A 25,545-nucleotide genomic window follows, 5' to 3' on the forward strand; every position below is an offset into this window, starting at 1 on the left:
AGACGCAGCAGCGCCCGGTTTGGGCCCCTGCCAGCGCTCGTATCTTCCTTCGTTCGGAACGAAATTTGCCCAGAAAGGCCTCTGGCGGACGAAATTTTGTTGATCTTGACTTGGAATTTCGGCCAAAACGCACGGGATCTTGGGGGGTCTTTCGGCAAACAGACGAAGACATTTTTGGGATTTCGGCCACTTTTGGCCAAGGACAGGGGGTTCCAGCGGCTACTCCACGGCCGAAACCTGCGTGGCATATGGTAAGAAGGCTCAAAGGGCTGTATCTATGGGTGTTGACGGTGGGAGACAGGGGTTCCCCTGGCGGGAGAGTGAGGTTGGGTCGGCGGGAAGCAGGGGAGGAGTGGGCGTGTCGTGTCGGTGTCGACATCGTGCGGGTCGGGGGCGGAGCCCCCGGAAAAATTTTGGGGGTGAACGAAGCGGCGGCAGCCTGTTTCGTCAACTAAACGAAGCCGTTTTAAGGAATTCGGCCACTGACGTCGCCCCTGCCTTCGTAAGATACGAGCGCTGGCCCCTGCCTGACCGAAGTAAGTGAGTGAGTGGGTGAAGATGACGAGTGCGTGGGTGAGTGAAGGTGGGTGAGTGAGTGCGTTGCTGAGCGAGTGGCCGGGTGAGTGAGTGGCTGAGTGAGCCAAGGACCAGAGCCCCTGCCTGACCTGCTGACGCAGCCGCCGTGGCCAGTGTTGGCGTTGCCCCAGCCGACGATGACCTCGTCCTTGGGCCTTCCCCCAGCCAGCTGCTGCGCCGTTTGCTCGAGGACCTGGACGGGCATGACGTTGTGCGGTGAGTTGTTTGCATGGGCTGTACAGGGCACGCATGCAACCTGGGACAGACGGAGTTAGCAACCAACGCGCACCTTCTGGCTGCGAATGTAAACAGTCAAGCGATAATCTGTGACTCCGTGGAGGTAACGTGGTTCGAACGGTGGACATGGTATGGGCTCAGCCCGTTTTCGGACATGGCGGCAGTAGCGGCAGTGTCGCAGGACCTGGCGGCGGCGCAGGCCTTGGGCCCAGCAGTGTCGGCGACCTCGGCGTGCATGTGCATGCATGGCAGAGGAGGCAGGCAAGGCCACGTGGAGGAGGAGAGCGCGGCGCCGCCCGAGAAGTGGCGCCGGCGCGCAGGTTGAAACCTGCCGGTGTCTGGTTTGCGCTCTTTGCTGGCGAGCATAGCATAGCATGGTGCGTGGTGAAATTAATTGCTGCTTGTGCTTGGCAGGGACGCATGGCGGGCGGTGCCTGTACGAACCGACCGCGGCTATGTCCGGGCGATGAGGTAGTTCGGCCTCAGACTGTGGAGGGGCTCAGCCCCTTTTTGGCAGCGTTCCAGGGGAGCCGTTTTGCTCCAAGTACAGCTTGAAGTTTTCAAATTCGAAGCTGCTTGCTGGCGCCTCATCCGAGCTCTGGATGGTGAGGTGGATGTCTGACAGCGCATAGGTGGCAGCAGCATTGTTTGAGTTCAACACGGCGTTTGGTGCGAGGGTGAGCACGATGGTGAGGGGGCCGCTCATGGCGCGCGTGTCAATCACGGCGCCGCTGCCCAGGAAGCCATACCACTGCGTCATGCAAAAGGGTGACTGGTTGACGGTGTATATGGCGTTGTTGAGGCCGTTTGTGATCCATGCACTGTTGCTTATCACGCTGCGCGCCTGCATGTCTTGAACATTGCGGTCGTAGTCGGCTAGGATGCGGAACAGCTGGTTGTTGTAGGGTATGGTTTGCACCCTCTCGGTGCCCACCCACACCTCTAGCGTCTCGATGAGTGTTTCCACATCGCGCGGCAGCGACTGGTAGTTGGCGGTGCCGTTCATGGTAGCCAGGAACCACAGGCGCAACGTGGACAGGTCCCACACGCCGTGGGGAAGAGTGAAGCGAAGGATGTCCCCACTCCCCAGCCACTGCCGCGCGCGACGACAGCAAACATTCCGCTAACCGCACTCGGTCCTTAGGGCGCGCGACACAGCTCTGCCCCGAACATCAGCCACGGCTTTACCTTTTTGGGCTGAGCCCCCTGAGCGAAGCGATCCAGGGGGGGCGAAGCCCCCCAGGATTGCCCCTGTCCGTGCGTGTGTGCGTGCGGCGTGTGTGCCTGTGTCGACAAAAAGTACCATACTGGCACAAACCGCGAGTGCCACGTATTATTAATTGCAATTACCTATTGTAGAAAAATAGACGGCAGGGAAAACTCGGCCGGAGCGAGAAGCGACCTCGTGAGTCCATGGACATCTTGACTTTCTTCAGTTCGCGAGTATAGCTCTCGGCCCCTAAATATCTTACATCCATGTATCAAAACATGTCGACGACAAGCGTCTTGGGGCAAGAATGTCGAAATTGTTTGCAACAGCCAAACCATGCGTCCCCGAGCCTTACATGTGTCGAGGCCCGGGATCCCGCGCCCGAGCCCGGCTAGCCGTTTGCGGTGCTTGAGTGGGATGTGGGTGAGGTGCATTTGGGATATCATGGACCGTGAAGTGGCGTGGGTAAGGTGGCGTGGCGTGGCGGGGACAGGGCATGTCGGTGCCTCGGCACGGCGTTGGCATAGTGGCCAGTCCCGCTGGATGGGCTTGCAAGGGTGCTGTTCATGTCGCCGGTGCCCATCGTCACATCCCCTTGCGCTACATGGGGCTCAGCCCATTTTCCAGCTGTACAAAGCTGACACCCCTTGTCCAACCCGCGGCGCTTCCTCACACTCCGGTTGTGTTTGTCTCGCAATTGCATTCGACTCGCCCGCCACTCATCATCCGTACATTCGGGCGCCCTCTTCTGCCTTGCCTCGCCCTGTCTGTGCCCCTGCTTGCCACACTGTCGCCCGGCCATTGCTTTGCTGCATTCCGTTTGCATTTTCTCTGCGGCTGCCTCTTGTGCTCATCCGTGGACGCTGGTCACCTTCCTGCAGGTGCGATGCGGCTCTGCCTCGCGAGTGTGGCGTTGCGGTGTGTCTGTGTGGTGCTATCGCCTGGCCGGGCACCCGGAGCGTGAGGAATGCGCGTCAGCAAACTTCCAGCCAGCCAGCAACTCGTCGGTACAGTAACTCCGGCGTTCGACCAGCCGCGCACTCTTGCCCTGCCGCTGCCAATTGTATGCCATTTGTTGGGTTCTGGGAATCAGCTACGCCCTACGGGACTTTATCAACTTGCCTTGCCACTGTTCCATCACACAGCCACTGCCGTGTTCCGGTCCAGGGTGTCAATGTGAGCGAGTGGGGCAAACCGTGTAAATAAAAGCTACATGATATAGTATATATATTATTTGTAGCTTGCAAGCTGCCGCACTCCAGTGAGGAACACACTATATCATGGCCCCCGGGTTGAAACTGTTACGGAAGGGGAACCTCTACATGGGTTCAAATCTCTCTGCAAACGGTTTTGGGGATATGATGATCAGATACAGGTGTTCGTCACTGAGGAGTGCCACCAAGTAATACCCCAGTTTTTGGGCTGAGCCCCCCCAGCGCAGCGTTTCAGGGGGGGGGGGGCGAAGCCCCCCAGGAACACCCCTGTCCGTGGCTCGAAGAAAAGTTCGTGCGTCGGCAAAACATAGCATACTGGCGCAAACCGCGACTGCTACGTATTAGTATTTGTTAATGCCTATTGCACGTAAATAGGCGGCGGGGAAAATTCGGGCGGAGCGAGAAGTGCCTTCGCGCGTCCATGGACAATTGACTTTCGCGAGGTCGCGAGGAAAGCATCCGGTGCCCGCTGATATGCAGTCTCTAAGGCAAACTATGTTGGCGGCAAGCAAAGCGGGAAGTATATCGAAAGTTTTGAGCCACTTGCTGAGCCATGCCTGCCGACGCGCCAGAATGCCGAGAAGCCCCGAGGTCGCCCCCGCCCCGCGCCTAGCCCTTTGAGGTGTTGAGTATGGCAGGAGGCGAAAGAAATGCGTGGGGTGTTTGGGAACGTGACAAGGCACGCATGCGTGGCGCGGGAAATCCCGCACGGCCCCAACCCGAGTGTCCCTAGCCGATGCGCCAGCGCGTCGTAGCGGCATGGAGGCTCTGACGGGGCGTTACACGCCTATTAGCTCCCAAGCGTACGGGGGCTCAGCCCATTTTCCAGCTGTACAAAGCTGACACCCCTTGTCCCGTCACCGGGGAAGACTTGTCCCTTTGAGACCTTGTCATCTCGTGATGTAATCTCCTCACTGAGCATTCTTGTGAACGCCCAAGTGAACGCCCCTGTTCAGGAACCCCTGCCCCTGTTGAAGGGCGGCGCTGCATGGCTGGCTGCGCATAAGCGGCCCAAGATGCGCAAACCTTTCATCAGCGGTTCAGCCCCCCTGTGGCAGCCCCGGAGCGGAGTAAGACACGGGACGCGCAGACCATTGGCAGCGGTGGCGGGTGATGACATTTATGTGAGCTCTGTACCAGAGGCGGCGAAATAGTTGCCCCTGCCGTTTTATGTGCGGTGGTTGCAGGTTGGTAGGGACTTGCCTTCTGGCTGGCGTGAGCTGAGGCGAGGTTTCTGACACGGTGTAGCAGAATACCGTACTGCCAAAAAGGTTTCGGGTTTTTAAGTTCGGGGTGGGTCGCCGAAGTTGAACGCCGAAACAATTACATACATATTTTTGAGGATTCCCTCCCGAAATTAAAAAACATATGGAAAATTTCGCGGGTCGGGCGCGCTGTCGCGCGCGAGGGGCTGGACCGTGGCACGGGGGTTTGACACCCGGGCACGCCCAAAATCTTGCGATCTCCGATCTCTTGTGCTGCTTGCTGCGTGCGTGCCACACACACGCGGCCATGTGCAGCGCACGGGTACTGATTGGGGGGGCCTTGCCCGGCGCCCCCGAAATTTCGGAACAGTTTTGTTACAAGAGCCCGAACGCCCCCGAAATATAAAAAATATAGAATAATTTCACCAGTTCGGGGAAGCCCTCCCGAACATTAGAAAGCCGAAACCTTTTTGGCAGTACGGTAGTCGGCTAAAGACACATCTAGGTGCCCCAGGGCGTGTTCCGCGGTTATGTACTTCTGTGTTTAGAACATCCGCGTCCCGCCCACACATTGGGCGCCGCGTGCGTTGTTGGGCAACACTGAGCAACGAATGATGCGATGACGTTCCGACCTTCCGGGTCACGCTGGATCCTACGCCCCCCCTGCTGCGACACACTATCCTGGGTGGTTGCTTGGATCAAGTGCAAGCCCTATATAATGCTCGCGTGTGAGGCTGCGGTGTCCGCGAAAGCCACTCATGGCGCGCCGTGGGGGACCTTACATCGCCGTACGACGGCCGGACGGCGACGGCCGGTGCTACATGATAGCCCCGTCGATACGGTCTTGGAACAAGCTGCGCGTATAGCGGCCCAGTGTCGGACATCGCGGCACAAGCATTGAGCGCCTGGTCGCATCAGCCTATCCATAAGTCATCTCTCAGATGTTGCATGCGCGTAGGCATGCCACATGTTCCGGAACCCTTCCCAATCCCAAGGCGTCTCATGCCCCAAACGCAGCGGAGGGTGCTACACCATGGACACCACGGAGCCATGCTCATCTTGCTGTGTCTATTACCTCCGTCTTCCCTGACCCCTCAGAAACTCCTTCCCCTTTGACCCCGTCGCCACCCTCACTATTGCCGGAGCCAGCTTCGCCCAGCGCGCTCATCTGCTCGGCGAAGCGGGTCCGGGCCGCCGTGTACAGGTCCACATCGTGCGCGTTGAAGTCCGACAGCTGTTTCAGGACCTGCTTGTGGACGGGGCGCACAGCTTCAGGAAGATTGTACTCGGAATGTTGGTGTCAACATACGGAGTGCTTGAACACTGGTATATGGCAAGGGCTGCGCGCTCTGAAGGGCCGGGCGTCATGGTCTCACCTCGGGTGCCGTGGGCTGGTACTTCTTGGCGTTGTTGTGGTAGTGCAGGTTCTTGGGCGGCTTGTCAGTGGGAAGGCCGAGCGCGTGCAGCACGTACAGCATTGTATCCTGTGTGAGACGGCAGGAACGGCATGTTGGACCGCGATGCAAGGTATTGGCGTCGCGAGTATGTATGCTTGTACGCCGTCAAACAAACCATGCACGCACCGCGCTACGGCAGCCGTGTCCTTTCACAGCGATCCATTCCAGACGCAACTAAGCCCCGCCCCTCGCTCCCCATCACACACCACCAGCAGCCTACCCGCTTCCTGACCTACCTGCACACGGCTGGTGAGCCCCACCACACAGAACTCGTCCAGCCGCTCCAGCGCGAGCTTATACATGGCCGCGCCAGTGTAGCGCGCCGGCGCGCCGTCCTTGCAGCAGAACTCGCCGGCCATCACGCGGGTCATGCGGTTGCGGCTGATGGACACGCCCAGCGGGTCAGTCGTGAAGTACTCCACCACGCCGCTCGCGTTGAGTGCGCCCGGGTCACCGTGCCGTTTGAGCATGTGGTAGTGGCTCACCTGTAGCGCAGCGGAACGAGTGCAGCCGGAGTAGCGGGTTCAGAGGGCACGTACAGGTACTGCGCACGCCAAATCGGACTCGAGGAGGCGCGGGTAGCCCCCGTCGTGAAAGGAACGCCTATATCTACACAGGCATCCTAAAGTAGCGCGGCTTCAGTCGTACGGTTGTGCTCGGCGCCACAAGTCCTATGACCTCTGCTGCTAGCTGTGGCGCCATCCCCATTGCCTCATCTCACCGCACGTGATGCCGGGTCCCGCAGGTTCACGATCAGCAGCGTCGTCTTGCGCTGCTCCTCCGGGATAGCTTCAATAATACGAAAGTCATGGTGGCTGGACGTCAACTTGCAGCCTTTCCGGAAGTGTGACCCAGTAGCTATGGTAGAGTCGTAGTAATCGTAGTTTTTCTGATTACAGGTGGAGCTGCCGCCGTTCGCGCTGCTGGGCTGGCACTGATAGGGCATGTACCTGTGCCAGCCGAGCGTGACACACGATTAGCCAACCCAGAGAAGAGCTGGCAGTGCCAAGTGAGAACGGTCTATGCTGTTGATTGACCACTCAGCACAGTTGAGCATGGGTTGCTAAGGGCACTGTGTGAGACTAGTGGAAGGCGGGCAACTGGTGCCCCTCCGTGGCGTGCGGGGTCGAGTGACCTGTGAAGCTTCTGCCGCAAGCCCCCTACCAACAAAGCACCATGGCCGCCCCCTGACAATATCATTTGCCACCGCCTCCGACGACTGTGCAAACGCGCGCACTCTCACTTGAGGTAGTTGCATATCGCGCCTGACTTCGGGAACTTCTTTTTGACCGCCGACTGAAGAAACGTCCGCACTGATGTGCCTCCCGTCTTCTCTATGTGCAGGAGGACTACATGTTCGACAACGTTGGGGCAACAGCCGGGCAGGTCAGCGCGACAGTGGGCCGGCTTCGCGCCCTCAGCTGTAAGTATGCATACTAAACAGAAGATTGCAATCCATGTTAGCGAAATGGCACACAGCGTATTGTGGCGTAGAGGAATCACCATTCAGCCACCAGAGTACCGGACTGTAACTTGCGCATTACCCTGTAGGTGGTAAGGCAGTATATGTTTTGATGATGTTCGTTGGAGTTATCAGCCGTGGCTGGAAGTGGAACCCCGTCGGTGATCGGCGGCACCCACGCCTCGGGCCCCTGCCAGACGCTGCCAGTGGGCCTGGGCTGAGCCTGCCTTGGGTTGAAGAACGCCATCATCGGTAATCCACTTACCCAGTAAACCTGCTGCGTACAACTTTCTGTGCAACGCTGTACCCCGTGCCCTGGTGTTGAGGCGCAGTCAACTTTGATGTCCAAGCAAGGCACCGCCTACCATGCGGCACCGCTGCGGCCAGACGGCTTGTTGTCTGAACGGGTCAAACGCCTTGTACTCCTTGAGCCGTACCGTATGTGCACGAACATAACCAGGTCGCCAGGTCTTGGGACCTTAGCTCTCATGTCATGCTCCCAACAAGTGTCGCAGTACTCCACCCTAGCCCAGACCCATGGTGTACAGCCTTGCACCGTATCGTGCCCTGGAACGCTACAACAGCATTGAAGGCACATGGGTTACCTTCTATCTAGAATGTTCATTGCCGTTCGCCTGTGCATGACCAAGAGTCCAAGGCGCAAGACAGCTTCCCGATTCATATCGTCATTGCTGCACACGTGTGGAAAACTTTGGCTCGTGAACTGCGTCAGCACGTCCCTCTTGCACATCACATCACATGAATGCGCTCAATCATCAACACGGAATGAGCCCCAGCTCTGCCGGTGAAGCTATGGAGCCATGTACTACAGCTTATAATGTTGGCACACGAGCCCCACTCCAACAAGACACCTGGCGACGCACAGGCCTCCAAAGTCCAAACACATGACTGACGTGTGTGCAATTGCGCCTGCGGCGCATCCGTGCGGATAACTGCCCAAACAGATGAACACCTGTGGCGCGCACAATGCATTCAATACATTGAGTGTTGAATAAGTCCAACATACCACCTGCATCATAGTGCGCTTTGAAGGCCCCCCTCCAGTCCGCTGCAGCTTCTCCTTGCAGCGCTACTGTCTCCTTATGGGATTGGTTCCGAGCTAACCCCCTCCAGTCCAGTTGGGTGTCATGGTACCGCGAACAAAGGCCTGACTATGGCAAGCGTCTTGCCCTACATGTCCATTGTGCTGTGTGGCGCAAACATGATTCCCCAGACCTCTGCTACGACGCTTCAAATGACCACACAACGACACGGGACAAAGAGACCAAATGCCGCAGTTTCTGCATCGACCCCGGCCTTGCTACCACTGCTACATGTGGGCGGCTGCGCCCGTGCATGCTGACTCTGTGCTTGCGTCAGCAGCCGGCGCCGCTCCTCCTGCAGGAACCGCCGGCGAAGCGACACCTGCAGCAGCAAAGTGACGCCCATGCCCACGCCGTGCGTAAGCGCGCTGCGAGCCATAGCCGCCGCTAGCGCCAAGGCGCGCGCCAACGCGCCCTGCGGCGACCAAATCAAGAAAGCCATGATGACCGTCTCGCCAATGAGAGCGGTTAGCGAGCATATAGCGCTGCTGCCCAGGCGCATCTGGCTCGCCAGAGGCCGCATCACGGCGTTGAAGATGAGGTCGACCTTCGACTGGACTACACGCGCCCACAGCGCCGGCATCTCCAGCAGCCCTGCCGCCAGGGACATCATCAACAGCATCCGAAGCACCTCAAGCACCACTGTTCGGCCCTCCCGTGTCCGGAGCGGCCGCCATGGAGACGTGCTGTCACCCTCGCCACTGAAGCTGAACGCCAGCAGCGCCAGCCGGATGCACAGCAGCAGCAGCCCCGCCTTGTTCTGCTCCACCCAGGCTGCCCAGCCCTGCGCAGCTGCGTGCATGAGCGCGTGCGCCACGTACAGCGCAAGGAAGCTGTGGTCAAACAGCGTCGTGCGGCGAGTGAGCCAGTTACCATACGCTGCCTCAAGCTCTGGTGACGTGAAGCTCTGGCTCTGGCACCACAGGCCCCAGGCCGCGTTAGCAGGGCCGCGAGGCACCAGAGCGCGCGCCGCCCGCACGGCCAGCCGCCACGCGGCGCCCACGCCCAGCGCACTTGCAGCGCTTGACGCAAGCGCGATAGCTGACTGCTGGTATTGCGCGGTGCCGGCATCAAATGCGAACGCGGCAAACTGAGCCGGGGCGGCCCCACAGCCGCCCGGCTCCGTGCCGGCCGACCTCCAGGCAGCCGTCACCTCGGGCCATCGCAGCTGCAGGGCCGCTACCGTCGCTGCCGCGCCGCAGCCGTCCGGGGATGCGGCCAGCAGGTGGAGCGGTGACAGCGCGGCCGCACCCGCCGGCGCGGCCCAGCCTGGCACAACGCCGCGCGCCTCCAGCCAGGCCGCCAGCGTGGCTGGCGACGACAATTGGCCACTGCGCGCGGCGTGGTGAAGGAGGCTGAAGCCGTCACGGCAGTGGTAGGCGGCAAGCATGGACGCGGGCACATCCAATCCCTCCGCCAGCAGGTCCAGCACGGTGCCAGCGCAGGCGGGCATGCCCGCGACAAGGAAGTGCTGCAGCAGGCTGAGCCCCACATCGCAGCCCATCGCGGCCAGCTGCCGCGCCCGCGCCGCGTCCTCCTCCTCGCTCTCCGCATGAGTTGACAGCGGCGCAAGCAAAAGGCAGTCAGGCACCGGAGTCCGGTTGGGCGACGCCATTGATGGCAGCGCCCACGTGATAAGCTGGACGCCACAGTCGCTTTCGGTGCCGCCAATGCAGGAGGCTTTCGAGGCAATCCGCGGCTCTGCCAGCCCCAGCTGCGCCACAATGTCCAAGAACACGCCGAAATCGCGCAGCAGGTGCTGCACCGGCGCGCAGTAACCCTGCGGCGCACCGGCTGCCGCGGCCGCAACCTCCGCCGCGCTGCACAGCAGGAGCTGCTGCTGAAGCTCGTGGGTTGCTGCTGTCGACTCGAGAATCAGGACAGAGGCCGCGTTGCAGCTGTGCACGCCGCCGCGGCACATCTCTACCTGCAGCAGGCCCTGACGGCTGCAGGACGCGAGCTCCAAGCTGCAGCCACCAGCTGACACTGCAGCCCACGGCACTGGCGGCGCCACGCAGGGTCTCTGCAGCGCCGTAGACAAGGAACGGTCGGCCGCCCTGCCGTTTGAGACGCGTACAGGCAGGAAGCGGCCCTGCTGGCGAGCGGTGATGCATAGCATCTCCGGCGCCTCGTGACGCTGCGTGTCCGCTGGGCTTGCTGGAGCGAAGGAGGAACCCTGTGGCTCACTGTGAAAATGGTCCAGATTGCAGCCCGCGGCGCTGTGAGCGGCAGCTGCCGCCTTGCCGTTCCAGCTGCAAGTCAGCTGAACCGTCGGTTGCGACGAGCGCCAAACGCTACTGCTGGCGCAGCACACAACTGCAGGCCACACCTGGACGTCCGGCGGCGGCGTCTGGTCGACGCTGCATGTAGCTTCGCCGTCAACCTCCGCCAAAGGCTGCGACGACCGACTGGCGCTGCCCTGTCCTACCTCTGCTGCTTCAGCGCCACCGTCAGCGGCCACTGCCTGCTGCTTCACACGCACCTGAGTGACATGCGAGTCCACCTGCACTGTCACAGTCCGCCCCACCATCAGCTGGCCGACACCTGCCGCGCTGAGCGCCTCCTGCACCGCCCCGACGGCCGCCCCGCCACCGGCCAGAGCCGGCATCACTGAAGATGCGGTCGGCGGTACGCTAGCGCCCTCAGACGCGTCTGCGCTGTCCTGCCCGCGCTGCCGTGCCCCGCCTGCACTCCCTACTGCTTGCTGCTGTTGCGGCTGCTGCAGCCCTTGCTGCTGTTCCGGCATCCTCCGCAGCACGTCCACAACTAGCTGCACGCAGCCGCGGCGCATGTAGGTGAACAGCACCAGCGCTGCCTCGCGCTGGCCGTTAATGCGCAGGTCCGACTCCCAGTTGGGCGGCAGCTCCTCAGGCTCGCGGTCCGGGATCTTCACGCTCACACGCACCTTGCGCGCTGCTGACGTGTATGACCCCGGCCCGCCGGCACCGGCACCGTTGCTCCCGCCAGCGCTCCCACTCGCTGCCGCACTGCTCACGAGGCGTCGGGCTAGCTCGTACGCCTCCATGCCGCCCGTTTGCGCCCGGCCGCCGGACGGCTGCCCAAAGCCAGCGAGCCCGGGTCCCAGGTCGCTGGGCGCCACCGGAATGAGCCCCATTGGGGCGGCGGGACGCTGCGGGTATGCTGCCTGTGGATACCGTTGCGCCGGTTGCGAGACCACATGCTGCGGCTGAAGCAACAGTGCGGATTGGAGCCCCGCGCCCGGCTGCTCCGCCAACAGTGGTAGCCCCACGTCCCCGCCCTCGGTCGCGGCGCTTAGGCCCTCCAGCCGCACCGGCTCGAGGTCCTGTGACATCATTGCATGGCCATGGGAAACATGAGCGTTGCAACATGTGTAGCACGAGTACCCTGCTTCGCACTAGGACTATCAGTGGAGTGCAGGGTTGTTCAGAGCTGTTGCCGCACCCTTTGTGACACACCCGACCACCAACCTGAGCGGACGCCGCTGCAATCTGGGAGAGCAACTGTGGGTCGCTACAGCATAGCATGGAGCTGACGACAGGGGTATGCGACTGCAGCAGCGTGTGGCACGCGTCGTCCAGGTTGTGCGCCAGGGGCGCGACCTTTGGCGCACTTGGGCCGGGCGCCACCGGGGCTATGCTGTCCGTCGGTTTTTGCCGGCAAGGAATCCCAGGCCGCCGGCAATAATACACTGCCAGAGACAGGAGCAGCCGCAGTGCGACGTGCGGCAGCGCCCACTGTCCTGGCAGTACGCGAGCTCGGTAAAAACGCGCGCCCCACACACAGCCGGTACAGGTCACGTCCACTAGCCCCGCTGGGATTATCATATGAAAAGGCACCTGCACATTGAAAGGACACACATTTACGCACTGCCAAACCCGGTGAATGAAATTGTATTGCCTGAACTCGTCTAGGTCAGCCAGAGCACGCCGACACACCTCGTTGCAGTATATGAGCGCCTCAGCCATCGCTCTCCAGACTGGGCGGTGCCAGTCGCTGCCGAACGTGTACCACCCAATGGCCACCTCGCCCGACGCCGTGGCGAGCTGGAGGACCGCTAGTAACTTGGGTACTATTCTAGCTGCGCAGCAGATATAGGAGCGCCGCCCTGCCAGCACGGAGACAAGCCAGGCGAGATGGAGGGCCACTGCAGCCGCGAAGCCCCAATCATTGCTTAGCCACCTGCCTACATTTTTAGCGTTACAAGTGCTGGTGCGGGCCTGAAGATACACTAGCAGCACGCCGAGGCATGCCCGGCCAAGGTCTGGCCAGCTAACTGTCTTGGTCATATCTCTATGCTAGCAACTATGTTAATGCTTTCATGGTTCAGTTGTATCTCAGGCAAGGGCTGGCAGGGCAAAGTGTGGGCATGAACGGTGCCCCATGGAGCTTCCCCATCTCTTGGGTTGGGAGCCTGCAGCAGCGCGGAGTAAGATGTCCAGGACATGGTCCAGGGAAAGCCAACGTAACACGTCGCGTCATCCCCCGCTCGACTGGTTGGGCATGATACGGAGGCACCGGCAGGGCAAGGTGGGGAGGGCAAACCTCTCACGGCAGGCCTCCCCACGCACGCCACCCGGTCTCGCATCAGGGCGTGCCCATACCCGCCAGCAAAGTCGGGGTTGGTGGAGTCAAGTTGGGCCCTGATAGCATGTGATGGCTCGGCGTCTTCGGGTGCTGGGACTGTCCCCTCTGTAACATCCGCATTCATACCCGCCGCACCGTCAAAAGCCCAAACAATCCCGAATGTCTTTGTGTGACATCTAAATGCTACGGTATGTTGTTTTAAGCTCTGGGGTGACCCGCCCGCTCGTCAAGCGCGCGACATGCGGCGACATGCCCTGACCATGTACACGAAGAGCTGCTTTTGGCTCCCCGTAACGATTTCCACACCACTATTTATAATCCAAAATAGGCAATTCAATGATAAAGCATTGAGAAGTTGAAAAGGGCCCCGCTCATGAATATGCTGCTGGTCGGCAGAGCCTCGCGTTTCACCCTGGGGTGCGCTCCAAAGCAATTACATGTTTGTATGTGGCCGAGTGAATTCATGCTCGCTTTGGCTCGACCGTGCCCTCACCGGCCGGGAGTGGCTTCCGTACCGTACGTGAACTCGTGGTCGCCAAAATCCGCCCCTAGCGTGATGGAACATGGCAAGGGGCAGGAAAGCGTCTGCATTGATCTGCATTGATTGGAGGGCTAACAGGGCTTGTTCAAGGTGCTCCTTGCCAGCCGAATCACAATACACATAGAAATCATTACCGACTCGTGTCATCGCCGTTTGTACTGCATCCTTTTGAATAAGCCTGGCGCCTGTGACCCGCACGCTGTCGTAGCGCTTACTGCAGGGGAGGTCCCTCCCCTGGTAAACTGACCAGTCAGCTCATGCCCCACGCCTCTGCTCGACCACTTGCACTATGATCTCCTATTACTTGCGAATCTATGTTCTGCACACTTGCTCCTGCATGCATACGTCTCTGGTCTAGCTGCGTCCAAACAGGTGAAACAGTCATGTGACTCACGTTATGTCCGTCCAAGGTTATTGATACGCATAACTCTACTACTCCTGCGTGACGTGTCACAAATCACAGGGGCTGCTGCGGCTGCGGCCTACTACATGGACACCTCTTGGTACAGTCGCCCCACCAGCTGTGGTTCGCCAATCTGCACACGAGGCAAGATAAAAAGGACAGGCATGCATGGATGGCAATCGACAAATGACACATGCTGGGAAGGTACTGAAGGAATTAGAGCCAAAGTGCGGTGCGCAAGCCCCGAGAGTAGTTCCAACAACGTCTTGGAACCCGCGCCCGTGCACTTCTTGCGTCTTCTTGGGTGCGCCACCCGGCCCCTGCCCACGCGCGCGCACGCACCTGAGACAGCAACGGGTCCGGCTGTGTCATCCATTGAAGCCCGCGGGCGAACAGCGCCGCCCGCTGCTCCGACGTGAGCTGCGTCCTCAGCTTAGCCAGGCCCGCCGGCTGGTTGGCGTTGGAAAGCATGAGCTTGCGGGCACCTGTGGAGGAGGAAAACACGGTGCGTGCAACAGTGTCAGGCTGACGCGTCGCGGCATGAACGCTTCACTTCGCCAATACCGGACCGCCACACGGCACTGCACAGTACTTGCCCTGCTTGCAAGTATGCGACGTGGTGGAGCAAGGTGTGAAGCCCGTGTGTGCGCGGGGTACAGCAACAGGTGTGCAGGACGGCAAGGCTTGCAGCCGCGAGCAGCTCACCTGAGGACATGGCGCCATGCAGGGTGGCCTGCATGAGCGGCGACGTATCGTTGAAGTGGCGGCGCTCTTTGCCGCGACGCTGTGGATGCCGTGTCACGGCCTCGATGGCGGAGGGCGTGCTCTGCAGCAGGCTCAGCGCGCGGGCCAAGTAGCCGTGTGGGTCGAACAGGGCGCAGATGGCGGCGTCCATGTCCTCGAGCACCTGGCGAGTGGCGGCAGCAGTGCATATGGTGGAAAGGCGAGTGCAGGTTGGTGGCCTCCGATGTTGAGCTTCGGAGAAGGTGCCTAGGTGAGGTTGTGGGTTCATGCTCAAAGCCCTGTTAATGACTCCTTAGTGCCGTGGAGCGTTACATACCGCCCCAATCGACAAGCCCAACCCATCAGCACAACGATGGCCGCCACTCCTGCCCGAATCGGCCTCGCAACTCACTCTTGGCCCGCAGCGGCCTCCTAACTGCGGCCTCCTAGCTCAGGCCTTGCAGCTCCCGATAACCACACCAAGTCCGCTGTGCCCGCCCCAGCCCGCCCGTGTTGAGGTTGCACTGGCTGGAAGTGCTGCCAGTACTAGATGTGTCGCATGCATGAAGTGCCTGATAGCAGAATCCCGACAACCACGCCGCAGCGCCCACGGCACACGGGTATGACGCCGGTCTGGGAGAGGGGTCAAACGGCAGGGGCTATAACTTCTGCAGGGAATGTTGTACAGACTTGTCCTCCCGGCAGCAGGTCCCGCGGCGCACGTGGGGCTTTTTGTACAACATTCCATGCATGCGCTATGTCGCTTGGCGACCGGGGGATGCGTTCCGCCCTGCTTGGCACGGTCGGACACGGTCGTCAGGCCGACCTCCAATTTAGCTGCCGGTGTTTAGCATGTATTATGTACACACTATGTACACCCGAAATATCTTGTTTGCGATCGCTTTGGTGATGTCGCGGTCAACATGCTCTACAAGCTCTGGCAGACAGCCCGGTTTGACGTCAAGTTAGATTGCCGTCGACTATAATATACTTTATAAGACTACTTTGAGGGTCCGGGGCTTTACAGTGCGACTCTGGTGAAAGCATGCCTCGCGAAATGTGCCGACAGCCACCCTCGCAAAATGCGACGGGAGCCGAACTTTAGTATCAGTAAAGGTTATATAAGCTAATTCCCGAAACGGGGTGTCTAAATCTGCGCGAGCGCGGAGAAACACGTGTGGACACCTTTTCGCCCCTCCTCAGACCGGCGTCATACCCATGTGCGCCCACGGGTACCACCACATTTATCCGCGGCGGCACCCAGCGGGGGCGGGTGGGTTGTCACCGTCCCGGCAGAGGGACGATCCGAAGTACAGTACAGAAGCACAACGGCAGAAAGGGCGCCGGAGTAGGCGGCTCATGCATGCGATGTGAAGAGCAACCGCGCCAGCACGCACCTGCGCTCCCTCCGGCATGCGCGTCCAGATGGGGTACAGCGTGGAGAAGAGCGTGTTGACGCACAGGCGCATGGACAGCAGCAAGATGGGCAGCGTGAAGAACATGCCGCTGCGGCTCTGGCGCAGGCCCTTGAAGCGCCCCGCCCAATCCACGTGTAACGCAAACAAGCGCTCGCGCTGCGGGCGCACAAGCGAAAAGCGCACAATCAGGGCCGTTATTGTTGTGGTACTACATTTCTTGAGCATTGATATGGTCATGTAAGCGGTTGCACTAAGCAGCAAGTTATTCCGCGCGCCGGCCATACGTCCACAGCTCTGCCATAGTCGCACGCGCAGCGCTCACCTGCAGCGCTCCTGAGTCAGTAGCGTCCAGGGCAGCGTGTATGGAGCGCGCGGTGTTGGCGGCGGTGGCCAGCGCGAAGGAGGCGCTGTGCTTCAGCGCGCGGCCCACACGCGGCGGCAGGCCGGGCATGGATCCCAATGAGCTGCCTGCAGACCCTGGCGCGTGCGTGTGCGTGTGGGCTGAGCCCGCAGTGGAGGGCGCGTTGGTGCGGCTGTGCTGCCCGTGCGCGCCGCCGTGGTGCGTGTGCGCGGGCGAGGAAGCGCCCGACCGCAGCGTGCCGGGCAGGTTGAGTGGCCCCAATAGGCCGCCACCGCGGGCGTGCACGTTGGAAGGCGAGTCCGGCGCACTCCGGCCGCCGCCGGCATGCGCAGGGCTGTGCGGCACGGACTGGTAATGCGGTGCGACTGCAAAGGACACGCCGCGCGCATTGTCACCAAGCCCCGGCGGGCTGCCTGCCCCTCGGGCCCCAGCCGCGCCACCGCCGCCACCGCCGCCGCCGCCGGCGGCCGTGAGGGGCGAGGCTGCACCATTACGCGCCCCTCTCCCACCGCCGCCGCCGCCACCCGCCATCGTTGTGGCCGCGGACTGCGGCGGCCCTCCCGGCGGCCCCTGGTCCAGCTTCTGCCGCACGTAGGCCTGGTATCCCAGGTCATACTTTTGTAGGTTGGTCATTTGCTGCGTGCTGATGCTGGTCTGGTGCGCGTGGCCGATGGAGCGGCGGCTGGTGGCACCGCCGCCGCCTGTGACGCCCTCGCCTGCGGAGCTATTGCGCGGCAGCAGGCCGCGCTCCTCCCAGATGTCGGTGTGCCGGCGACTGGTGCTGGCATGCAAACCATCTCGGCTATGCATTCCTCTGCGGTTGGGAAGCAGCAACAAAGCGGCAGCGCAGCACGGATGACATTTGAGCTTCCTAATTTATGCGGTAAACCATGGAGCCCGCTCCCATCTTCCGCAGCTGCCCCTCAGGAATGATTGTCACACTGCACGCCGCTCCACGTACCTGGCGTCCAGGTGGTGTGGGTAGTCTGCGTGGCCCCGCACCAGCTCCTCGTGCATGAAGTTGGCCAGCGTGATGAGCATCCTGATGCTGCCCTCGCTGCTCAGCTCCTCCTGCGTGCGAGCAAACTCCTCCGGCGTCAGCCGCCCCTTCAGCGCCTCCGGCGCCTGGTGCCGATGCCAGTCTGCCAGCGCAGACTCCAGCTGTGCCTGTGGTTGAGGGGAGTAGATAGGGTAGTGTCAGGCGGCACTCTTAATTGACCCATTGCCAGAAATATGACACGGTATGCAAGCGAGATGGCCATTGTATGCACAAACTGCGAACATGTCTGGGTAGATGCCGATAGGCGCCGTGCATGGTTCAGGGCTACCTTTATGAATGAGTGACGGAGTCGCAGGCAAGTCAACAGTACTGTGCTCGCTAGTCGCTACCACGCAAACCGGAATACTCGTAGACACGATCTGGCAAGACTTTTTTGAGCGTGACTGGCTGCAAGATGACTGGCAACGCTTGCCTGAAGTGTGAGCACCACCTCGGGTGTCACCAGCAGCGGCTGCAGCAACTCGTCCACCACTTCCGCGCGTGTGTTGTCGTGCGAGCCCTGGCGCTGCTGCTGCTGCCCCTGCGCAGGCTGTTGCTGCTGTTGCCTGCTGCCGGGGGGCTGTGTGGCTCCCAGGCCACTGGCCATAGCCTCCGCGTGCTCCTGCGGGGTCACAAGCCGCCCGCTGGAGGTCCGCGGCCAGCTGACAGGCGCAACAGTGCTGCGCCTGCCGTGCCCTCCAGAACTCCCGGCCCCACCGCCGCCACCGGCACTGCTGCCAGCGCTGTACTCCCTCCCGGAGCTACCATGCCCCGATGTTGACGGCGCGTTGTCCATCCCGCCACCGAGCCCGCCAGCGCTGCCGCTGCTGCGCCCATGGGAGCGGCGCTCCTTGCCCGTGCCCGCGTCTTCTCCGTCATCCGCCGCTGCCGTTCGCTGCCTGGCCGCAGCGTACAGCGCGGTGAGGTTCTGACGGGCTAGGGTGAGGTCCAGGTTGAAGGGGTGCAGGTAGCGAGCTGCCATGTCCAGAAATGCGCTGCCGCCAGCTGGCTTTCCCTCGCCGCCAGGCTCGCCAGCACCAACCGCCTCGCTGCTATCCGCGACTCGGGTGCCCACGTCGCTCGCCTGCACGTCCATGATGGGATGCGATAAGCAGCAGGTAGCGGCACTCTGTGCAAATCATGCATGGACCGCTCGGCCACGCTGCCCGCACCTCATCTGCGGCGGCTCCCAGCACCTTGTTGCCAATGCCTAGCTGCAGCACCGCCGCCGGGTTGATGAAGACAGGCACCTTGTATGAGTGGTTCACGGGCGGCACCGTGATATGCAACTCGTCCTCCACATGGCCCTTAGCCTGCACGAGGTGCGTAGATGTGTTAGTGCTGTCAGTGACCCGCCACCCGACTTCAGGACCATGCCGCAACACGCAGCAAGTGGTACTACAGTCCGCTGGCAGAAAAAACTGTGCACAGCCGCTCAAGCCCGTCTGGTCTGTGACCGCCAAGGAGAAAGCGTGGCCTGCACAGCGCTTCCAAGTCTTTATGCAGCTGCTAAATGTGCCGCACAGGCATGCTCTTACTCGCAGCGTAGTTTTGATATGGGCCTCCGAGAGTGGCACATTCCGGTTCACCAGGTCAAGGGTCGCCTTGCTTGGCCTAACCCCGACTTGCTCCAGGTACCGCGTGGCGAACTCCCTCGACACAAGCTGCATTCAGGAGGCTTCAGCATTGAGTTGTGTGCACACGGCGCGCAACATCTTCCTCCCCTTCCTTCGTTCCATCCATCCATCCGTCTGTCACGGCACGTCGACTGTGAGAGACCCCCCGGGTAGCCCTGCCACACTAGTGCCCCAAACACTGCGCACTGACACTTCTGGCACACCTGCACGCTAGGCTTGAATCCTTCCGGGTCCTCCACGGGTCGTAACTGCAGCCGAAACACATTGGGCTGCTCTACCGCCAGCGAGCTTGGCTCGTCCGTTCGGGGGGTGGTTGGGGAGGTGCGGTCGCCCCGGTTTGGCATCGTGCTCCCGCCCGCACCCTGCTGGTTCGTAGCGCGCTAAGCGAAATCAACTATATCTTTTCCAGTATATTGTTTGCTATGAAGCCAAACTGGCACATTCTAGATTATTTTGAACTAGGTTCAGCTAGGATGCGAAGCGAAAGCGAAAGCAAGAGGCTTGGTACCGATAGCTGCGAAAATGCTAGGGGCAACATATCGTAGGGGACAATGGAACCCTCACTGCAGGCGTCGCTCGCCGGGCTGCATGGGTGGGGGACGTGCAATCCTTAGATGGGCGGAGCCTTCAAGGCCCTGCACTGAGCATAGTCCCGCACTGTTCTATTTCTCGCACATACACATACCGCATCCGCACAACCACTACTCACTCCACACCTAACTACTAGCAAAATGGCGTCGGGTAGCTCCAAGGCCGTCATCAAGAATGCGGACATGTCTGAGGAGATGCAGGCAGACGCCGTGGACTGCGCCACTCAGGCCCTGGAGAAGTACAACATCGAGAAGGACATTGCGGCCTACATCAAGAAGGAGTTCGACCGGAAGCACAACCCGACGTGGCACTGCATCGTCGGCCGCAACTTCGGCTCCTACGTAACACACGAAACGAAGCACTTCATTTACTTCTACCTTGGGCAGGTGGCCATCCTGCTGTTCAAGTCGGGCTAAGCGGCCGCGGAGCTTCGGGCGCGCGGGAGTTGGACTCAGGCGGTAGCGCGGGGGGCGCTAGGGACATAGCGGGGAGGGGTGCAAATGTAATCATGAATCTGTACAGTGTATGTGTGCTCTTCATAAGACGGCTGGGGCCTTAGGTAGAAGGAGGGGCGGAGCGCGGTCTCTGGGGCCCCTCGATCGGGCCGCGCCTCCTTGGTGGACTGATAGAAAACTGACGGACATGACTGATGACAACATGACGTTTATGGTGCTTGGAGGACTCGCATTTGACGCGGCATGACTTCAAAAGCCCTGCAAATGCAGCGGCATTCTCGCGGGGGGCTTCTGTAACGGCGGACGTATTGCAGTTGCCTCGCTGGTATCATGCTATCGCTGATCGTGATGGTGGGGCTTCAGAGCGGCAGCAGCAGCGCCGGTCAAGGCCCGGTCGTCGGTCCGAAAGTTTCCATGTTCCAGAAGTTCAGCGGAAGCGGGCACAAGGGGCAGTCTAATGGTAAAGGGGCAATCTAAGGGGAGCCAACTTAAGCGTCATGCGGACTGTGGCTCAGGGGAAGAGGGGCCTCGGGTGGAAGAGGAAGCGTCAGCTGGGAACAACAGCGGCGGCACGGACAGGCACACACGACACACGCAGGGTCGAAATACATTTACTACTGCGAGCATCGTCAGCACCAAGGAACGTGTATGGGGGGGGTTGGTTCGAGTTCGGGGATTCTGAAGTTACTGAGTTTACAGAGGCGGGGTGGGACTGGGTGGGCATGATTGCGCAGGTGGCTAACGTTGCGCAAGGGTGCCGCAGGTCCGAACGACACGCACAGCCACCCCGTGGCCGGCCAGCCTTTCCGCCTTGCGCGTTAGACTGAGGGCTCGGCAGCCAGTCAAGCAATGCGTTGTGCGATCCAGGGGTGCAATCAGTACGTGAGAACTCAGCAGCAGACGCGTGCCGTTGCCCTGAAATCTCTCTCATACTGGGATCATAGCGAAAGCACAGTCACGTTGCCCTGCTCATTCGCGCCAGTTGTGCACCCATGGTGAACTCCTTAGATCAAGGCATCCGCCGCGTGAGTGCCGAGACTCAACGACCGCACACACCATCTCCCGCGCGATGCCTAAGCCTTCGACCACTAGCATATCGTACTCAGGTACTCCACAACGCAACAACGTCCATCATATGGTACACCGGCGCTGACAACTGCACACTTGCTCTTTGCGTACATCTGTTGCCGCCAGGGAGGCCGCCTGTAGTTGACGCCGTGCCGTCACTCTAGCTGCTACGGCAATTAATCAAAACGGTCACAACGGTGGTTGATGGGGCCGCACTCATGGCGCAAAGCCGCCAACCAAATAGGATATTGTACAAACGCAGCTCATGCCGCATCCTAAACCGATGCCCATGGTAACACACGTCCTAGTAATGATATAACACAGCGTGTCCACCTTTTTGGGGAGTAGACGCCCACACGCCCTCACATGACCAGCCCGAATTTCTCACCCAAGCACCAAGGCGCCTGCCTTGGGCTTGCCTAGAACCTGAAGGGCCCAAAGCGGCTGTCGGTGCTGATGCGCGGCACGTTGGCGGTGGCGGCGGCCAGGCTCAGCCCCACCACACGGCGCGTGTCGGCGGGGTCAATGCAGCCGTCATCCCACAGCCGCGCACTGGCGTACTCGGGCCGCGCCTGTGTGTCGTACGCCGCGGTCATGGCGGCGCGGAACTTGGCCTCCTCCTCAGGCGCCCACTGCTTGCCCTTGCGGCGTTGCTTGTCCGCCTCCACCTGGTGGTGCATGTGCGTGGGAGGACACGAGGGAAGGCTGGGCGGGGAAGAGCTGGGCGCGCGGTGTGCATGGGAACGGAGACAAGAGTGCGGGACAGCGGGAGATTCAGGCCTAGCACCTTGAGCGACTCCGCTGCTTCCTGTGCGGGCGGTCACACTGAAGCCCTGGAAGCTGACATGTCCAGTCGTGTCTCACACACCTGCGCCAGCACACCGGCAGCCTGCTCGCCGCCCATGACGCCAATCCTTGCGTTTGGCCACATGTACATGAAATGAGGACTGTAGGCCTGCCGAGGTTGGGACGGGGGAAAGCATAATACTTTGTGGTTGCTCTTCACTACACGGTTGGCAGATAGCCCTTGGCTACCGTATTGCTTGTCAACGCCACAACCTTGTGATGGAAGCACATTCTTATTCACGCACACGCGGACCCGGCGTGCCCAGGCCGTACTCACCCTGCCGCACATGCCGTAGTTCCCGGCTCCGAAGCTGCCGCCGATGACCACCGTCACCTTGGGCACGTCAGCGTTGGCCACCGCGCGAACCATCTTGGCGCCGTCCTTGGCGATGCCGCCCGCCTCGGCCGCCCGGCCCACCATGAAGCCCGTGATGTTCTAGGTGGAGGGAGGGGGCGGCGGGGGAGAGGCATGAGGACGCATGCGGGTTGCAGCAGCATCCCCCAACTAAGAGGGTGCTCAGCGCCCGACCTGGCGTGACCAGGGCCTGTGCACAAAGGTTTGCACGCACGCAATGACAGGTACCGGTAGCTCTGGCATGCTGTGACTCGGCAGGGCACGGCGCGCTCTGGGGCCCACCCGTCGTCCTCACTTGCAGGAAAAGCAGCGGCACGCCGCGCTGCGCGCACAGCTGCACAAAGTGTGCGCCCTTCTGTGCCGCCGCGCTGAACAGCACCCCGTTGTTGGCCACCACGCCCACTTCCTGGCCGTACACACTGCCGAAGCCTGCATTAGGCGATCAAGTGTTCAAGGCGCGCACGTATCAGACGTGCACCTACAAACCAAACCATGACAGGTGCACGACACGTGGCATGGGTGACAGCAGCGCGGCAGCGTTCCCGCGGCTTGCATCCTTCTCAACAGCCGTACAGCACAGCCACACACAGGCATCAACTTCCTGCGTGTCACATTCCTTGTGCTTTCAAACACAGGCATCAACGCAGCTGCGGTGTCCGCGGGCACCCACCCGTGACCAGCGTGGTGCCGTAGTTGGTTTTGAACTCGTCCAGGCGGCTGCCGTCCAGCAGCCGGGCCAGCACGGCGCGCACGTCGAAGGGGCGGCGGGCGTCGGCGGGCACCACCCCGCGCAGCTCCTCAACCGGGTACACAGGTTCCTGCCAGGACGTGGCCGGGGGGCCCAATGTAGTGGGCGGCAGGGGCAGGTGCGCCACGATGTCCCGCGCGATGGCCAGCGCGTGCGCCTCGTCCTGGGCGTAGTGGTCCGTCACGCCTGTCGTGGTGCGCGGCGGCGCGGATGAGGAAGGGTCAAGGGTCCGGGTTGCGACGCGAGGTCAAACAGCGGCGTGCGTGGCTCGGCACCAGCCAACAGCTGCATCGACATGCTGCGCTACCCCGATGCAGATGGAACAGCGCCGCCCACATTGCATTGCACGGGTCGGCGCCAGTGCCAGTGCCAGTGCCAGTGCCAGTGCCAGTCAGTGCCAGTCCCAGTGCCAGTCCCAGGACGACTCCCCTCAAGATCAGTAAAAACTCCCAACGTGCTGGCATCGCCGCGCCCGCAGTTCTACCTACCCTGAGGGTCGTTGCGACAATCCATCCACCACCCACTTACCCGAGGTGCTGCAGTGCAGGTCCGCGCCGCCCAGATCCTCGGCGCTCACATCCTCGCCGGTGGCGGCCTTGACCAGCGGCGGGCCGCCTAGGAAGATGGTGCCGTTGCCGCGCACAATGACGCACTCGTCCGCCATGGCCGGCACGTAGGCGCCGCCGGCCGTGCAGGAGCCCAGCACCACCGCGATCTGGTAGCGGGAGGGAGGGCAGTCAAGGGCGGGGGGCCCAATCAGGACACTAGGTGCTAGACACTTGCGGCAGGAGCTGCAGCGTCAGGGCCCGCTGCTCTGCCTTCCGGGACCGATTGAGAACATACGCCGCCAGGCAGTACGGCTGCGTGTGGCCAGGGCCCTGCCTCGCGCCCATACGATACCTGCGGTATGCCGGCGGCGGACATGCGGGCCTGGTTGTAGAAGATGCGGCCAAAGTGGTCCCGGTCAGGGAACACCTCGGCCTGTCGTGGCAGGTTGGCGCCGCCGCTGTCCACCAGGTACAGGCACGGCAGCTGGCACTGCGCCGCCACCTCCTGCAGCCGCAGGTGTTTCTGCGGCGCGGCAACGAGCAGGGGTGAAAGCGACTGGTAAGGGACAAGGTCCAAGCAGGTGACATGGAAAGGGATCCACTGGGAAGAGACGACACGACGGCACGGCGCCCTGAGGTCGTTTCAGTGCACGCGCCAACGCACCTTGACAGTGATGGGGTAGTAGGTGCCGCCCTTGACTGTGGCGTCGTTGGCCACGATAGCGACCAGGCGGCCCTGCACCTTGCCGATGCCCGTTACAATGCCGCCACCCGCCACATCGTCGTCACCTGCCGAGCCACCCGGCGGCAAGGGGTGGCAACGCTGGGGCTTTGGGCTTTGGGGTCGCTACCGAGGTTGCATCGTCTCTGCACCTGCCGCCAGACCACCTGCCCGAGAGACGCCTCGTGCGCATGTGAGTCTGCAGCGTACGGAACAATACGGGCCAGGCGAGGTACGCAGCCCGGTTCCGCTGCCGCATGCTGTGTCGCCTTAACCCAAACACCGTGCCCAAGCACCTAACCTACAACACACCACCCCGTCCTCATGCCTCGCCCCTGCTGCCCCATACCTACCATACAGCCCCCGTCCAGCCAGCGGGCTTAGCTCCAGAAACGGCGAGCCTTCGTCCAGCAGCGCGTCAATGCGCTCCCGCGGCAGCAACTTGTTCCGTGAGCGGTGCCGCGCAATGGCCGTGGCGCCGCCGCCCGCACGCGCCACAGCGTGCAGGCCGTTCATGTGGGTCAGCAGCTGAGACATGGCGGCCGTGTTTGCGACTGCCTCGCGGTCCAGAGCCGGGGCCAGGACATTGCTGGCCGATGAGGTGGTTGCCGTGGAAACGGAGCGCCAGGACGAGGAGAAGGGGGCTGGAAAGGGCGGCAGCGAGCGCAGAAGCTGGGAGGTCGCGGCTGAGTTGTGCGAGCTCGGAGTCCCGGCGACCGAGCTAGCTGCTGAAGCTAGCGCGCCAAAGTCCTGGGTGAGCGCCGACAGCCCAGCAGCAGCGCGGAGGCACAGCGCTTGGCGAGACAGCATGGTGCCGCGACTCTCGACTTCTCCGACTCGCGCGAGAACGTTTGTCGCAGAGCCCTCCAGGCGCCAACAGGGCGCGGTCTGCAGGCGTGCCTCCCAGTAGCGGTAATACGCCTCGGCAGAGCTGCCGCTACAAGAGCCTCACGGTTGGGGTTCTCTTACGGTGCTGACGGGGCTGCGACGGGGCTACACAGCGACAGCTTGCGTGTTTGTCTGGTGCCTGTCCCTGATTGAACTTCACTTGTCGTAGTGCC

General features: G+C 61.6%; 5 protein-coding genes across 5 annotated transcripts; 1 reads left to right on the top strand and 4 right to left on the bottom strand.

The window, feature by feature from the left end:
• Positions 1-5,208: 5,208 nt before the first annotated feature.
• CHLRE_03g181000v5 (uncharacterized protein) lies at positions 5,209-7,468 on the bottom strand. Its single transcript, XM_001702886.2, has 5 exons — positions 7,143-7,468; positions 6,621-6,849; positions 6,136-6,384; positions 5,819-5,926; positions 5,209-5,688 (listed from the first exon to the last, which is right to left on the bottom strand). The coding sequence occupies exons 1-5, from the start codon at positions 7,403-7,405 to the stop codon at positions 5,497-5,499; spliced, it is 1,041 nt and encodes a 346-aa protein (XP_001702938.2). The 5' UTR covers positions 7,406-7,468; the 3' UTR covers positions 5,209-5,496.
• A 133-nt stretch (positions 7,469-7,601) lies between these two features.
• On the bottom strand, positions 7,602-12,747 carry CHLRE_03g181050v5 (uncharacterized protein). The gene is made up of 3 exons (XM_043061045.1): positions 12,382-12,747; positions 11,914-12,282; positions 7,602-11,768 (listed from the first exon to the last, which is right to left on the bottom strand). Exons 1-3 carry the CDS (start codon positions 12,409-12,411, stop codon positions 8,613-8,615), a joined length of 3,555 nt encoding a protein of 1,184 aa, XP_042926174.1. The 5' UTR covers positions 12,412-12,747; the 3' UTR covers positions 7,602-8,612.
• Positions 12,748-12,801: 54 nt separating this feature from the next.
• On the bottom strand, positions 12,802-19,687 carry CHLRE_03g181100v5 (uncharacterized protein). Its single transcript, XM_043061046.1, has 10 exons — positions 19,356-19,687; positions 19,054-19,179; positions 18,688-18,828; positions 17,949-18,599; positions 17,438-17,643; positions 16,438-17,290; positions 16,095-16,271; positions 14,680-14,881; positions 14,317-14,459; positions 12,802-14,107 (listed from the first exon to the last, which is right to left on the bottom strand). The coding sequence occupies exons 1-10, from the start codon at positions 19,494-19,496 to the stop codon at positions 14,057-14,059; spliced, it is 2,691 nt and encodes an 896-aa protein (XP_042926175.1). The 5' UTR covers positions 19,497-19,687; the 3' UTR covers positions 12,802-14,056.
• A 130-nt stretch (positions 19,688-19,817) lies between these two features.
• On the top strand, positions 19,818-20,507 carry CHLRE_03g181150v5 (uncharacterized protein). Its single transcript, XM_001702855.2, has one exon. It carries the CDS (start codon positions 19,884-19,886, stop codon positions 20,157-20,159), a length of 276 nt encoding a protein of 91 aa, XP_001702907.1. The 5' UTR covers positions 19,818-19,883; the 3' UTR covers positions 20,160-20,507.
• A 372-nt stretch (positions 20,508-20,879) lies between these two features.
• On the bottom strand, positions 20,880-25,542 carry CHLRE_03g181200v5 (3-methylcrotonyl-CoA carboxylase). The gene is made up of 9 exons (XM_001702889.2): positions 24,838-25,542; positions 24,428-24,552; positions 24,116-24,286; positions 23,744-23,930; positions 23,138-23,401; positions 22,763-22,896; positions 22,390-22,548; positions 22,135-22,221; positions 20,880-21,934 (listed from the first exon to the last, which is right to left on the bottom strand). The coding sequence occupies exons 1-9, from the start codon at positions 25,292-25,294 to the stop codon at positions 21,686-21,688; spliced, it is 1,833 nt and encodes a 610-aa protein (XP_001702941.2). The 5' UTR covers positions 25,295-25,542; the 3' UTR covers positions 20,880-21,685.
• Positions 25,543-25,545: the final 3 nt, after the last annotated feature.

Source organism: Chlamydomonas reinhardtii, chromosome 3, assembly GCF_000002595.2.
Source record: "Chlamydomonas reinhardtii strain CC-503 cw92 mt+ chromosome 3, whole genome shotgun sequence".
In the NCBI taxonomy this organism is placed as follows: Eukaryota; Viridiplantae; Chlorophyta; class Chlorophyceae; order Chlamydomonadales; family Chlamydomonadaceae; genus Chlamydomonas; species Chlamydomonas reinhardtii.